The 15,948-nt window shown below is 44.5% G+C and overlaps 1 protein-coding gene across 1 annotated transcript in view; it reads left to right on the forward strand.

Annotated features, from left to right (window-relative positions):
• Positions 1-15,948, forward strand: part of Hdac8 (histone deacetylase 8) — a 208,540-nt gene that overhangs the window by 168,445 nt on the left and 24,147 nt on the right. Inside the window, exon 10 of the mRNA XM_028775798.1 lies at positions 14,983-15,088. Coding sequence (XP_028631631.1) covers positions 14,983-15,088 — 106 coding nt within the window. The remainder of the gene's footprint in view (positions 1-14,982; positions 15,089-15,948) is intronic.

Here is a 15,948-nt window from a genome sequence, read left to right on the forward strand (position 1 = left end):
CGTCTAGTCCTTAATAAGGGGTAAAGGCTGAGGAGAGAAAAGGGAGCCAGAGGAGCATCATGCCTCCTGCACACCAACCTCAGTCCTGACCCCCAACTGGCTGACGTCAGACATCTCTGGTTTAGCTGTATAAAAATAAATCAAAATCACACTCATCCCCAAGGACTGCTTACCATTATGCCTAATTACACTATAGCATGATAATAATTATGCATATCATTAAATATGTGTCAGATTGACTTTGTCATGAGTTTTATTCAATTTCAATATTAAACTGCTCTGGGAGGCACAGCTTTCAGGACTTGTAGTATGGGGTCTCTCTTGGGAACCAGAAGACCAGCTGTGAGCCAGCCCACAGCTGAGCATCTCTTTCTGTACTTTGAGTCTGGTTGCCTGCCATGGGTGCCCACTTTGTCTGGGCAGCCTGGGTCAGAGGTGTTGGTCTTCCCTTCCTCCCCAGAGACTATACATCTGGGCTTGAGGCATAGTGAGTCACACAGACAGAAATGGCCAGAATAGCAAAAGCCTACAGATTCCACCAACATCAACAGTTGTTTCCCTTATCCACAGGATTGGAAGTCAAGTTTTTGATTCGTCCCATGCCACAATTTCATATTCTTCCCATTTTGGAATTTGAAATGAACCAATAAGTCCAAAGCCATTGAGTTCCTAGTTAGCAGAGCCAGATGAAGAATCCAAAGTTGAAGGTGATGAACCAGAGCTGTAGGAGCCACAGTCCAGTCAGACTCAACCCACAAAGCATTCCTCTGTGGTAACAGATAACATTTTTAATTTTCAAACTCAACTCCTAAGAAGCTAGCACAGAAGAGTTGAGCTGACGGCTGGAGTGAGGAGCAGTGCTTTCCAACCCACATTTGTTAACTTGGAAAACTAAGTTGAGGCCTGCACCAGGAGGCTGTCCAAGGCTGAACCTCCTCACATATTCCCTAGCCACTCTGGCAGAAGACATTTCACTGCTTGCTGGCACCTAGGTAGTTACTAATCAGGTACGTCCAGTGTTGAAGCAGGGATAATATAGACAGAAGCCTAATAGGACACCCACCTAGGTCATGTGCAAACCCAGTGAGAAAGTTCAGGCCATCTCTGTGTCCTGCTCTGTGCTAAGAGAGCATCTTTGTGTCATGTGGTTCTGGCTCCTAAGAGCAGCACACCTGGCCCAGTGGGGAAGAAATGACAGTAAACAGTAAGACAGAGTGAGCCTGAGGGCTGAGAGCCCTTGTGGGGGCCCAAAGGAGTAAAGAAGGAATTCTACCTTTGAAGACTCAGTGAAGACTTCAAGGAGGTTACATTTGACCTAGGTCTTTAAAAATGAATGGGAATAGTTTAGGTTGAGAAGGGAGGTCTGAGAATTCTTTACAAAGGTGATGGCAAGCCAAAAGGCAGGGAGGTAGGACAAAGCATGGAGGAACCCAGGATCCTTGTTTAGTTGTAGAGTAAAAAGGTGGTCATTAATGCATCTTTTGGCCGTAATAGTTTAAAGTCAGATTTCAAGGTAGACCCATCTCTCCTGTTGACTGTTTCTCTATGACCTTTGCTCCCTGCCACACATTTTGCTTTTGTGACTGTTTGTTGTCCTTTTTGCAGTAAACTTAACTCCAAAAGCTGATCTAAAAGATCCCATTTCATTGTGATGACCCTAAATTGTGTGACATCACACTGGCCAGCTGAATGGCTTAGCTCTGTGCTAGTCCAGCTTCTTGAAGCAGCTAAAGGACTTTTCCCCTTTAGAGTCAAACCCACGAAAGCTTAGCCTGCTGTGGAAAACAAAGGAACAAAACCTCTGCAGCCCCTGGACTCTGAGCTAGGACTCCGACTGCCCATGTCTGTTGACCAAATGCTGTATTTGTTTAGCTGCTAACTGTCATCTTCATTTGAGGGATGTTAAAATTCTGTTGGTTTGAGTGTGGCAAGGCGATGAATCATCCTTGTGTGACTCTTAAATAAACCTAGGGGACAAAACTAAATGTACCTTTGCTAATCAGTGGCTAAGCAATGGTACAGAACCTTGAAGGGGCTGGAGAGCCAGACCTGCGTTAGACGCTTTTGTCATGGAAGCCAAAGTCCTTCACTCGGTTAACCCCTAGAGCTTTTCTCTAGGTCTCTTCCTTTGATCCTCAGAAACAACTCTTGAAGGATGACAGGGTAGAGATTCTTGTCCCCATTTTATCAGTGAAGAGAGTAACCCTTGAAGGATTAAGTGATAGCAAGTAGCTCTCCCCTGTTGGAAACCAAGCTCTTGGTGACAGTGCTGAGGGGGCCATGGCAGTACTGTCACTTTTACAGGACAGCCAGCCGCAGGAAGGCAACATCTGTAGACTGAATTCTACATGCTCTTCCCAGGGAGCTCTTCTTAAGTGGGACCTCCAGATGTTTGTCTCTAACCAATGCAGCAAGGAGACAAAGAGTGATGAAGAGCAGCCTTGGCAAGCACACCCCCCTCCAAGACATGTGCTACTCACTCCCTTCTCACCTGCGCGATCAAGTTCAACCTGGATAAATCTATTTTAGTGTATTTTAATTGCTTGTAAACCGAGTGTTTCCTGGACCTGCCACTGACCATGAATAATTAGAGTCATTTCCATGACTGGGCTTTCGAAAGTGAATGGGCAAGCAGACAAAAAGGGCTGCTCAGAAGTGAGAGTCGCTTGTTACAGCCTGAGTGGGAGCATTTGTCCCAGCCTTCTCCGGTTTTGTTTTGTTTTTGTCATGATGTCACTAGAGCCGCCTGCTTTTCAGCTACACTGGCTGCCCTTTCATTTTTTTATGCAGCTCTCATGTTAAGTAATGCCAGCTGTTGACAACAACCAGGCCCAACTGGCCACATGTCAGAGTCATTCATTCACCCAGCAAAACTGTATGGAGTACCTACTGGCCAAGCTGGTACAGATGTCGGAAATGAGAAGAAAAAAAAAAAGATAGGGCCCAGCCCCCACTGTTGGGACGGCACTGTCTAGTAAAGGAAAGATATACATAAACAACTGCTGCAGTCAGTTTGATAAGTATAGAACACTGGTCAGTGAACTGTGGGGTTATGGGAGGAACTTGGTCTGTCTTGGGACCTGGAACCATGTAAGCAGAGAGCCAACCTTCAGCAAGGGCTCGGGGAAACAAGTGGTTTTGACCAGATAAAAGAGTGGGAGAGACACTACAGTTCAATGCATCCACAGAGAGAGGGCCTCAGACTAGCCTTGGTATAAGATAAGGCTGGAAAAGTCTGTTGGCTGGAACAGACTGAAAGCCTTTGTGTTTCTTGCTTTTGCATTGGGCTTGGCCTTGAAAAAGTAGGGGAGCCTACACTAGTTCTTAAGCATGAGGAATGGCATGGGCAGATCTGACAGAAAACGCAAAGCTCATAGGAAAATGAAGTTAGAGGTGAACTCCAAGTATATGGCTTTATGTGGCTTCATCTTCCCTATGGCCTACAGGAGCCCTTTGCTGGCACTCCTTTGGTGGCACTTCTTAGACCACAGTAATTGTTCATTTGCAGAGCTGGCTCTCCATTCACTCATGAGGACAAGAACTGAGTCTTGTTCATCTATTCCAGGCCATGTCTGGCACACAGACATGCTCAATCATGTGTAGCATCTGAATCAGTAAGCAAATGAATCGATAGGTCCTAGAAAGTGCATGCCCAGTTTGTGCTGAAGTAATCTATCTAATGGATGTGTCAGTGAGAAATCCCATGATGATGAAGTATCTGGTCCATCCATGGCTTTGCCCTCTCTCTACTACACTAGTCAATCTGTCAGCAGTCAGCACAAAAGGAAAATGTGCTATTTGGAGAAGAAAGTTTCCCAAAGGTCTGTACTGGTACTGATTTTGACCAAGTCCTATGTCCTTTCTCTATAATGAATTTTTTGGAGACAGGATCTCATGATGTAGCCCAGGCTGATGCTGAATCCATGATCCACTCACTATCTTCCTTCTGTAGCCTCCTGAGTCTGTGAAATAATGTTTGGTAACATGTTTGACTATATCCCCATTGTCATCCCTCTATTTCTTTCGCCTTTCTTACCTTCTCTTCCTTCTCTTTAGAGCTTTCTCATCTTTTACAACAGCCCTAATGCTTCCCATCATGACTTGAAGCCTTACCTATTGTCCAGTCCATGCCCTCACAATCCCCAATTCCCACTTCAGAATTCCCATCATCCTAGACAGTCAAGTACCCTCTGCCATTCCCTTAGTGTAGGTATTCCTGTCCATGTCAATATTTCCTACTAGATAATCCCTTCAAGGCCTGAGGCCTTCACCATTGTCTCCTAGCACCTAGCACACTGCTCCCTGCCAAGAGATAAACATTCGGTGTTTTTAGACTTTACAAAGTACCTCAGAAGAGAATGGCAGTCCTCGGAGTGCCCAAGGCCTCATTCTATCTCTTTGCACATAGTTAGATAGAAGAGATTTATTTTATTTGGTTTTCAAAAAAAAAAGTCATTCCTCATCAAACAATGGGAAGATCACAGTGAGGGATATCTTCGGAAAGCACAAAACCCACTGCCTCCAAACAAAGCCCAAGGACACTAACCTGGTTAGGGTCATAAATTCAAATGTTTACTAAGAGGCCTCATTGTATGATGGGACTTACCCATGGTACCAAGTGAACAAAGAAAGGCGTATATTCTCTATGACGGGAGTTAAACTGGATTAGGTCTACTTGGAACACATTAAGCTTTGAGAGCCAAGAATTCAAGTTTTCCAGGTGGCAATGTTCCGCAGATGACTTGAAATGCAAGTCAGAGAAGGGGACCAATTTCATCGAGGTCTACACTTGTAGGGCCCCTGCAGAGATTTAATCGAAATGGCAACAGAAAATGTGTGCTCTTGCAGACAGAAAGAGAGGATGAAGATGTGACAAAGACTTGTAGTTCAGACACAGATGACATGGGAGGGTCTGTCCTAAGAGGGGTTGGGGAAGCAATGGTAAATGGTGACTCGGAGGATAGGAAGCAGAGAGGAGCTTGGCATATGATCATAAACGGTCAAATATGATGAATGGTAACTGAGAAGAAAATATTATATTGTCCTTGATCTCTCTGTGTACCCTACCCCACTCCTGGTACAAGAACTGGAGCCCATGCTCATGCTAGGAAAGCACTTTAGCACTGAGCTACACTCCCAGTCCTTTCAAACTTGATTTTGAGATAGGACCTCACTAAGTTTCCCAGGCTGGCCTGAACCTCATTCTGTAGCCCAGGAAAATCCTGAACTTGCAGTCCTCTTGCCTCAGCATCCAGAGATTACAAGCTTTCCCTACCAGGTCTGGCTAACTTTTAGTCTCCTAATACAGTAATAGCAAATAAAGCTAGAACACAGATGACCTAAGCTCCACCCTCCCCACCCTCCAGTACCCTCCATACACTGAAACTTGAGTATGGCACATTTTCTTGCTGAGTCTAGACCCGGCCTCAGAAACTTCCTTAACATAGTGCCCCCAGCAGTTACTACCGACGAAATGAGAGCTGTCACTAAGCTGAAGTTTCTTAGGGCAGGGAAGAAGCAAAACTGCAATGTGATGATGTGTCAGAAATGAAGGGACCAAGACAATGGGGACAGCATGTCAGGTAGCTTAGGGATCTCGAAAGGGCACTTCCTTGGCATAGTATAAGAATCCACCAAGGTAGTGGTTACTTCTCCTCCAGCAGAATAGGCTTCCAAAGTCATCTTAATAGTTGTCTAGCAAAGAAGCCAGATAAAACAATACCACTGTGTAATCCCATCTCTTATCGCCATCCTTGGCCAAAGGAAAGCTGAATGTAAAAAAAAAAAAAAAAAAAAAAAAGCTTCATGTGTAGGCTTGTTTCCAAAATATTCATTTGATTAACAGAGACATATGGTATAACCAGAATTGGCCCAGCATGTATTTATGAAGGAGGAATTCTCTCTAATAGTGGAAACTTGAGTATCCGTAGTGGTGTGGGGAAGGTATTAGTCTTGGCCAGAGCTCTTCTACCAAAACCACACCCTAGAGGGAAATTTTGGCTTTCAGGGAAAACCCTAGAGAGGTGGAAACCCCTACCTTTGTCTTTCCTGCCTCTTCCTCTGAGGTCCTGAGCATTTACTATGTAGCCCAAGCACTGTTCATACTTTATATGAATTAACTCGTTTTCTGTTCCCTTGTCCTCCTTCCCTCCCACCACTTCCAGCACCTCATCCCTCCTGTCCATTTTTCTTAGTCATTTCCACTTGATCCTTCTCTTGATCTCTGCTGCTCTCTCTGATTTCAGAGTTCTTGGAGACAGGCTGAGCGCTCCTAAACTCACCCACTTTGATGAGAACAGACATCTGTACAGAAATTGATTTTACTCACTGTCCATTACATTCAGAGTCCTATTTCTTTGTATATTTGTTTTTTTTAATTTATTTATTTATTAATTTATATGACTACATTGCAGCTGACTTCAGACACACCAGAAGAGTGCACTGGATCCATTACAGATGGTTGTAAGCCACATGTGGTTGCTGGGAATTGAACTCAGGACCTCTGGAAGAGCAGTCAGTGCTCTTAACCACTGAGCCATCTCCCCAGCCCTTCTTTGTATATTTGATAAAGTCTAAGAAGAAGGAAAAGTATCTAGCACTAAATAATGATGTTTGTTGAGCATTTACTATAAGACAGGTACTATACCAAGTACTTCCTGTAAGTCACCTCAACATAGGGTTGCAACAACTCTATAAACTAGGTTCTGTTATTTTCCCCACTTTACAAACAAGAAAGCCAAGAGATTAATAGAAAAGAGTTTCCTAAGGTCACACAGCTAGTAAAGGGCAGGTTAAAGGCTCATCACACATGACTCCAGAAGTACTTGTCTTTAGCTAATTCATGACTTAGTGAAAAACTCACTGGTCTGAAACCTACTGGTTTCAAGTGCACAGCTGTGGTGATTTTAATAGTATTATCATTAGGATATTGGACAAGCCACCTAACTGGTCCAGTGCTGCACACACTGAACCAATACATTTATTACATTTTTACAGTTATTCCTGTTTCCCCTATTATATTGTTTTCTAGGTTTTTATCCTGAGAACTGTCACTATACCTGATTCTTTTTGTTTTGTTTTTCCTGCTTTTCTAGGGGGGTCTGGAATGATACTTAGCACCCAACAGAATGCATGCTCATGTGTATATGAGTGCTGTGCATTGGCTAGTTCAGGAACCTCACTAAATAGGTTAAGTACATAAACAGGCTATAGATATATGCACAAGTCATTTCTAAGTTCATTGGCTAATGAAATAAGACTGGTTAATATTGGGCACGTTCTCTGATTAAATGTGATTGGTGCTCAAATAAGATAACCTTTCTGGATTTACCTCATTATTTTGCTTAATAAACTTTATTCAATAGCAAATGTTTTTTTAAAAAATTATAATAAATAAGAAAAATTACTTTAAACCATCAGAATAAGGGCTGGGGTGCAGTTCAGGGTAGAAGGCATATTTTGCATGTGCATAGTCCTAGCTTCCATCCTCAGCAGCCTAAGAAAAAATATCTAAATAATAAAACTATATCCTTAACTTATTCATCCATTCCATCATGCATTCGTTCATTCATTCAAACACACAGTTCTGGTATAGTTATACTCTTGGGTATGGACCTCCCCATTAAGCAGTTCATGCATGCTGGCTTTATCTAACAAGATGAGGAGTGCGGGTGGGATGTACCTGGAGTTGAGACAGTAGCCAGGTTTCTATTCTAGCAACTAATGATCTGCCTTTTCTTCCACCCGCTTGTCCACCTAACATCTTCTCTACAATAGCATATATCACCCTGACCTCTGGGTCATGCTCTGGATAGTCCTACCTTCCATCCTCTGCCTGCCAGCAAGCCTTTGATGTTCTGCTTCCTGCTGGCTCAATCCAGCAACTAATGGAGTTATTATTTTTGTTTGTTTGTGTTGTAAAGCCATGGCAATAAAATTTACTCCCAATAATACCGCTGCAATTTTATGTCCTTAAAATGTACCATCAATGACATATGTAATAACCGAATTTCCTGTAAACAGAAATGTTTTTCTAGGAAAAAGAGGGCTTTTTCGTTTCCATCATGGTTGGACCTAGGTTCTTTGATAGAATAATTGGAGATACAGGAAAGTTTGAGATGCATCATGTGAGACGATGTTAAGGTTCAAAGTGCTGGTATTATGTTATTCTGGTTATGATGAGTTCTGCTCACAAGGTGATGCAGAACAAGAAGTACTCTTCCTGGCCAGGGCCCAGGTTACAGTCAGAGACACAATGTTCCCAAATAGCCACAGAGAAAAGCCTCAGGTCTGTAAGACAGATTGGCACTAACCTTGGACTTGTCCTGGTGGAATTAAATGTAATTTTTAGAAAAAGGAGGAATTTGAGTTAACAATGAGAAGTTTGAGAGTCACTCAGAGTATTCCAGGAAGAGAGCTGGACAGAAGCAGGTACCATTATATCCCCAGCTGGCTGGGAGATGGGGAGGCAGCTCTGGCCCTGTGGATGAATTGGTAGCATGAGAAGCTACAGCCCTTTAAGTGTCTTCTTTACTGCTTCTCATCTGAGATGACAAGAAGCTTCTGTTCATTGCCCCCCCCATCTCTCTCTGCTGGCTTTTTTGCCCTACTGTTCACTGCAATTCTTATCCCCCAAATATCCTTCCAAATATCACCCTTCTTCCAGTGGTGTACCTTGGTTCTCTGTCATGACTTTACTCACATACATTGCTGTCACATCTCTAGCCACCTGCCAAACATCATGACCCAGATGCCCTATTGTCATGTCAAATTCAACTGACAGCAAGCTCATCTTCCGTTGGTCAGTCTTACACCACCTAATTTATCTCAGTAAATCAGTTCCTATTGGCAGCACTGAGATCCTCCAACTCATCCTGACTCAAAATCCACAAACATCCTTCCACAGCCAACAACAAACTGCCAAATCCTATTGAGTTTCCCTATAGGTATCCTGTCTACTCCACCCTACAACAACTGTATGGTTCAAGTTCTCACTGCTTCTCCCAGAATACCACTGTGTTAGCCTCCACATTAATCACTAGCCTTTCTGTGCTTAAGCCTGCCCCAATGCCTACCACAGAAAGTCTGTCTCCTCAACCTGAAGCCAAGGCTCTCCTTTTCCAGCTCTGGCTAGCTCACTGGCACTCAGTGGTCTCCACATACATCTTTATTCCATTTAACAAACCCCTACCACATACAACTCAACACTGCCTGTCTGTCATCACCCTCATCCTTCAAGATCCTAATTCTCCCACTGGAGGTGCACCACTGTGAAATCTCAACCACACTTTATCTTATTCATGCACCAAATATGAATTGAATTAAGCACCTGTTTTCCAGGCCTTGTGCTAAGAACTATGGGTAATATACAGATGCGTAAAACAGTACTCTCCTTCTGTGAGTCTTTCTCAGTCTGTTCTTGCCTCCATGTTGTAGGTTCCTTCCCCAGTGCCTGTAAATATACTCAAAACGCTCCCATCTTAAATCCTTCCCACAGTCCCCATACCAGATCAAACTCCTTTAAAATAGGGTACTGTCACCTGAATTCGCCTCTTTACTTTCTCCTGTCTAAATACTTGCCCTTCTCTGAGCAAACCTCTGTCCACATCCTCCTCCCTGTGGGTACAGGAGGGAGACAGTTTAGACCTCATCTCATTTAAAGTCTCTAGGAGAGTCTGGAAAGATGGTTCATCAGTTAAGAGCTCTTGCAGAGGACCCAAGTTCAATTTCCAGCACACACATGGCAGCTCACAGCTATCTATAGCTACAGTGTTCCAGGGGATCGAGTGCCCTCATCTGGCCTCCAAGAGCATTAGGCACACATGTGATGCACAGACACACATGTAGGCAAAATACACACGCACATAAAATCAATGTGAACTCTTTAAACTCTGAGAGATTTCAGCTTGTTGCCAGAACTGCTTCCATGCCCTCTGCCCAGCCCAGAAGCATTCTGGCTCTCCATGATTTCTTCCCGTGACTCTCCTCTCCCCTCTGTCGCAGGCCCTCCACCCTGCTGACCAAGGCAGTCTTATCTGCTTCCTTAGCCTTGTTGTCACTGGTAATTCCCCAATCTAAACACATGTGCTGTGAGCGACCCAGCCTCTCCTTCCACTGGGCCTACTCTCTCACATAGGCCATTGTCACTAGGATCCTGACTCTGTATGTGCTCCTCACCAGAATCACCCCTCACAACCCCACACCTTCTCTGGATCCACAGCCTGGATACTCTTACTGTTCCTCCTGCAAGACCAGACATCTTTACTCTTTCCTTTATTCCCCAGACCCAAGTTACTGGTCCATTCTGTTGATACTGTCTTTGCAGGTTTTCTTTTTCCATTACTCCCACAAGTGTCCCTCTCGCAGTTCTATGAGCAACCCTCAGGGCTTCCTTACTGGTGACCCTACTCACATTCATTCCTCAAATTCCAACAGACTCCACATGGGAGCGAGTGTGACTTCTCTTATACACAGCCTGTTCGCTTCCTGTATCTCCTCTGAGCTTCGACTCATTACCCCACAAGTATTTATTTACCACCTATGAAGTGCAAGTACTGTTTTGAAAAACAGCAATATGGCAGAGAACAAAACAGTGATCTGCCTTTATGGGAGCAAAGGTAAAGGCATGCCTGAGGCAAAGGCATGGTTTGGCAGGACCTGCCACAAAGTTCTTGTTTTCCCCCTCAGTCTGCTCACCTACAGCTAATTATCCCTAAACTGGTGCTCTTCTGCTTCAGGCGCTTTGCCTTTGCCTGGGCTCGGCTGGGGAATGCCTTTTCCCCACCTCCATCCTCCCTTGGCCAGACCCCTCCATTCAGTTCCTCTGGTGTACTTTACAGAGGTGATCTCTAGGGTAACGTAGTTCCAGAGTTTAGTTTTGTGCCTAATCTATGCTTCAGCTCCCCCATCTTAAAATGAAAACAATGATACACACCGTATAGGTTGGTTGTGAAAATTAAGTTCAATCCATAAAAAATGCTTAGAGACTTTAGGTCCATGACAAATAACAAGCCTGTAATAAGCATTAGCTGTCACCACTTTTATTTTAGCAGTATTATATACTGTGTGGCTCGCCTCACTGCTCTGCAGTTATCCGGGCTATTAAACATACCTTATTGTCTTTGCACTCTTGCGACTAATCTAATCCAGCACATAGTAGGGAGTTACTAAGTGTTGAGGGGAAGATAGAAAACTCTGCTGATTTAGGTCTGTGCCTGGGGTTTCCCATGACCAAGCAGGATGATGGAGAAATAACAGCAACCTCAAAGGCTTCCCCTGCTATCTTTTAAACCAGGTATCCAATTGTGTGCTGTTTTCATTGTGTGCACAAGAGCTGCAAAGGATTGAGCAAGAATGGAGAATTAAGTTGGGCTGAACTGAACTGGAGACAAACTATTTACATTCCTTTATTCATTGACTCGTGGGGTCAAGACTCAGACCCTGCAATGACTACCCCAAAGCAGCCATTACCTTCAACTCTCAGCCCTTTGCCCCACTGCATACCTTCCATTTACCCTGCCCCACACTACCATGTTCCCCTAAAAAAAAATGTTTCAACTGAAGCCCAGGAAGCAAAAGGAGTGCTGCAGAGAAAGGGGAAGGGGTGGAGTAGGGTTAGCACCTCCCTTCTTCCTTTGCTGAGATCAAAGCCAGTATGTTCCCTTGAAGGCCGGCTAGCCCCTTTCATCTCCTGCCCCACCTGCCTGGATGGGACTGCAGTGTGCCCATTTCCTTTTCTCCTGGAGCTGGAGGGCAGTTCCAGGGTGGGGCCATGGGCTATTTCTAGTGCTAGCAAAATCCCTCCACCTCAACATCTTCTTTGCGTACCATGAACCATGATCATGTTTCCTCTCCACCTCAACTATCAGTAACAGGTCTCTAGACCCTAGGACCAGAAACTATGAGAAAAGTCAATTTTTCAACTGGTCCTAAGCTAACCCAATGGCTGAAGCAAGTGGGGAGGCCAGAAGGCTTGATCTGGAAGAAGGAACAGGCTCTTCTTTCTACCTCTCAGCCCTGAGCATTCACCCAGAATTCCTCAGAGTATAGAGGGGATAGGGTTAAGCAAGGGCCTCCTGCCCCCAGGAGAGAAGAATTCACATTTATCAGAATCGTACCATATTCCAGGCTCCAAGTTAGGTCTTTTGATAGATATTATCTCCTGACAGCCCAAACAGGTCAACATTTATCATGCCTGGGGTAGAAATGACGAAACCAAGATTAACAAGCTTACCCCAGGCACACAGCTAAATCCAGGCGCCAAATTCCAGCTGTCCCTGGCTCCAACACCCGTGCTTTTTCCACTCTGCCTCCAAAACCCAGGAAAGCTGTTTGTGCTGAGGTGACTTTGGATTACGCCACACAATTAACCAGACACCTAGCTAAACCCTTAGCAAATTAACTTCAGTCAATGTATATTTAAGGGAAAATTGTGACGACTTGAGTTCGACTCTATGGGCCATGCAAAGAGAATATGATAGAGTTTGTGGTCTAGCAGAGTGGATATAACAAGTGCAAACTTCCAACACAGGAACAGAGGCTTTGAATCCAGCCTATGGGTTCACTCGGCCTTGCCCAAGCAAATCCTCCAAGACTGGGAGCTGCTGTGCATAACTGGCTTCCAATATAGGGACTTTTCTTAAACATTTGAATGCCCCCCCACCCCCGGACCTGAGAAAAAGAGTATTTGATTGGCAAAGGAGGAGAGGAGCTTTGGGAACCCAGACTTGGCTGTTACCTGTAGTCAATCTGCTTCAGCAAAGAATGGGTCATTGATGACTCTGCCCCATGTGTGGCTCAGTTAAAGCCAGGTGCAAATGAAGCCAGGCTAAGAGGCTTAATCCTAGTAGAGCTGCTTGGTCACAGACAGACAGTTCTGGCCCCAACTGACCATGTGGTTAGCAGCCTTGTGCTTTTTGTCAAAGGGGACTAAAGTAGGAAAGTGTAGGCAATCACACAGTAGGTGCTCAAGTGAGAACATGCTGTTCCAAACCCTTGGCTCCAGACAAGCTGCTTATAGCGTGCCTTGCTGAGGAAGGCCCCACAGAGTCAGCTCTGCACATGGAGACAGCAGTCACTCCTTTTATACTTCGGCTAGGCACCCTGCATCATATTTTTATAGTACTCCAATGCCAAGGGTATGGGTCTCCCCAAAGAGCTGCTTTGATGCAGCCACTTGTGTTGTGTGGCTCTAAGCTTGTCTTTCCATTCCCATGAGATGAATACGTCAGTTGACACATCTCAAGAGAAGAGGCCGCCACACCTGTTTGAAGCCTTCTCTTCTACAACTTGACCTGAAGGGCCCTCCTCAGCTAAAAATAAATGTTTCTCAAATTTCTTCAGCCATGATGAGTGTGTAGTTTCTAGATGTGTCCCCCACCCCAGGTAACCTTGCTTTTCTGCCTCATATAGGGATTTGATAAAGATAATCTCTACCCGAGGTAGCTTCCACCTCTAAAATTTGGAGTGCCAGGAATCACAAATTTATTTCTCTGGTGATGACTAAGTGTATATGTATATCAATTCACATACATGGCATGAGAAACATTGGCATGATCTTGGATAATTAAATGTGTAGGATTTTCTTTTATGGTACATAAAAGCTATCTCCCCATGAAATCAATCACAGCAATTCCACAAAGACACTGCTAAAACCTCTAGAAATCGTTCTACAACATCTCCCATGGTGCCAGATGTATATCCAGACTCCTAACAAGGATACTGTAAGTGACAGTGGCAATAACTTAGGGTTATTTGAGTGACATCAGAGTCACAGCATAGCAAGATTCCTCGTTTCATGCGTGCAATAGTGTTTGAGGTTTTGTTTTATTTTGTTTTGGGGGAATTTGGATTCCCTGGTTTACTTACCACCTAACAATGTCACTATTGAAACACAGAGTGTTAAAGACCATATGCTCTCTCTCCAGAGAGCGCACGCAAATACTATTTCTGTTAAAAAGAAAAAAAAAAAAACTAAACAGAAATCATAGCTTTGCATATTTCTCATTCAAAGACTGATCCCATTTGAATGATTCCTTTGTCGCAGAATGCTTTTCCCCAAGTGGGCCCTAACAGAAGCTAAATTAGATAGCATGACTTACTTAATGAAAGGTCATGAGGAGTCACCTAGTGAACTAGAAATAGAATCCACAAGCCTTTATTTTGATTCCTCAAACTTAAAAACAGAAACTTTACTATAGAGAAAGAATAACCTGAAGTAGTCTTAGTAGACTCACTCGCCATTCATGGAGCAGGGAATCCAAGGCAACAAAAGCTAATGGACTGTGAGGCCAAGAGAGAAATAAAGCACCCAGGACTGCCTGCCTCCAGAGAGCTCCTATCCAGTGGGGAGAGGAGAGAATAGTCACTGTTGAGAAGTATCTATCCAGTGCTTATGCACACCAAGAGGACCCTCAGAAGACGCTAATGCATCTTTACACCTTCCACGCAACTGGCACTATGACCTGCGTGTGACTTGCAAGCAAGCACTCTCTATCTGAATGGTGGTCATAAGAGAGGCACCCACAGTGCTGTGGAGGTTGGCAGACAACGAAGGACATCTTTGTGAAGGAGGTGACATTTTAGCTATGCTTGGAAGTTGGGGAGGTTTTCCCCGCAGGCAGCGTGGGTTGAGGGGTGCAGGAAAGCAATGAGTTCCAAGGAAGGACAAAGTGTGGAAGGAACACAGTGGGCTAGCGTGCTAGAGCACAGGGAGCAGGGAGAGCTATGGCCTAAGCAGAGGGACCTTTGACAGCAAGCTCCCAAATTTTACAGTGCCCGTCACTGAAGGACTGAACAAGTGCATATAGCGATGCCACCAGGGCAGAGCTTCCTGCCACTTCGTGCTGCTCTACCCCTTGAGGCTGCCCTGACCATGTCAGGAATGGTGAACTTCTTTTGATTGCCCTGTTTGTTTGTATGTGATTTGGTTTGGAGGTTTTATGTGGTTTTGTTTGTTTTTTGGCCTTTCCCTTTTCCTTACAGTTTTTCACAGCATATGGTCCTGATTATGTGCTGGAAATCACGCCAAGCTGCCGGCCAGACCGCAATGAGCCCCACCGAATCCAGCAAATCCTCAACTACATCAAAGGTGAGCACCACCCTCCAGTCCTGCCCTCCTTATTCCACCCAGTGTGTGGTGGCCTGCCGCTGGGGGCTTCCTCAAATACCATTTGTCTTTTGGCAGCTAATCATTCCACTGACTTGGAAAGGAAGCCTCTTTTTGGCCTGACATCTCATAGCTGGAATTCTACAACAAGCCACTCTGGTTGAGATTGTCACTTGGCTGGCTAATGTCACCTTTAGAAGAACAAAAGGTTCAACTCTAAGGCACTTCCAAGGGAAAATCAGTTATAAAATATTCTGAGAGCCTTTTTCTTTGAAAAGGCCAACAGTAAAACCATCTTTACGGGTTAGGGTATATGTCTCAGTAGAAGAGCATTTGCTTACCACTCCATCTCCAATGCTGGGAAAAAGCAAAACAGAAAAACTCCTCTTTAAATTGAGGGAAGTTCAAGTGAATTTAGACCCGTGGCATTAGGACATGGAAGTAATTCCTCCCCCAAACACTCTTGCAGCATGGTCTAAGAGAAAGCCTTGCAAGTCTATGGAGGTCCAGTGAGCATTCAGGGAGTTGGATGTTCTTGGAAGGGAGCTCCAGCCTTGTTCTTAGAACCCAAGACTTACAGCTACTGTCCTCTACTCCCTCCCCCAAGTTATTTTGTCCCCAGGATAGAGAGGAATGGTAGTTATGGCTATATAGTTCACTAGATTCTTGGTAGAGTCTTTGCTCTTAGCTTTCCATTAGAACCCCCTCCCAACTTCTCAGCTGCTTCCCCCCTCTTTTTTTGTAAAGACTTATTTCTCATCTATCATTTAAGTTTTTAAAGCAATCATTTTCCTGGTGTGTGTGTGTGTGTGTGTGTGTGTGTGTGTGTGTGTGTGTGTGTG

The sequence above is a fragment of the Grammomys surdaster genome, unplaced genomic scaffold (genome assembly GCF_004785775.1).
Source record: "Grammomys surdaster isolate TR1022 unplaced genomic scaffold, NIH_TR_1.0 260, whole genome shotgun sequence".
Classification (NCBI taxonomy): Eukaryota; Metazoa; Chordata; class Mammalia; order Rodentia; family Muridae; genus Grammomys; species Grammomys surdaster.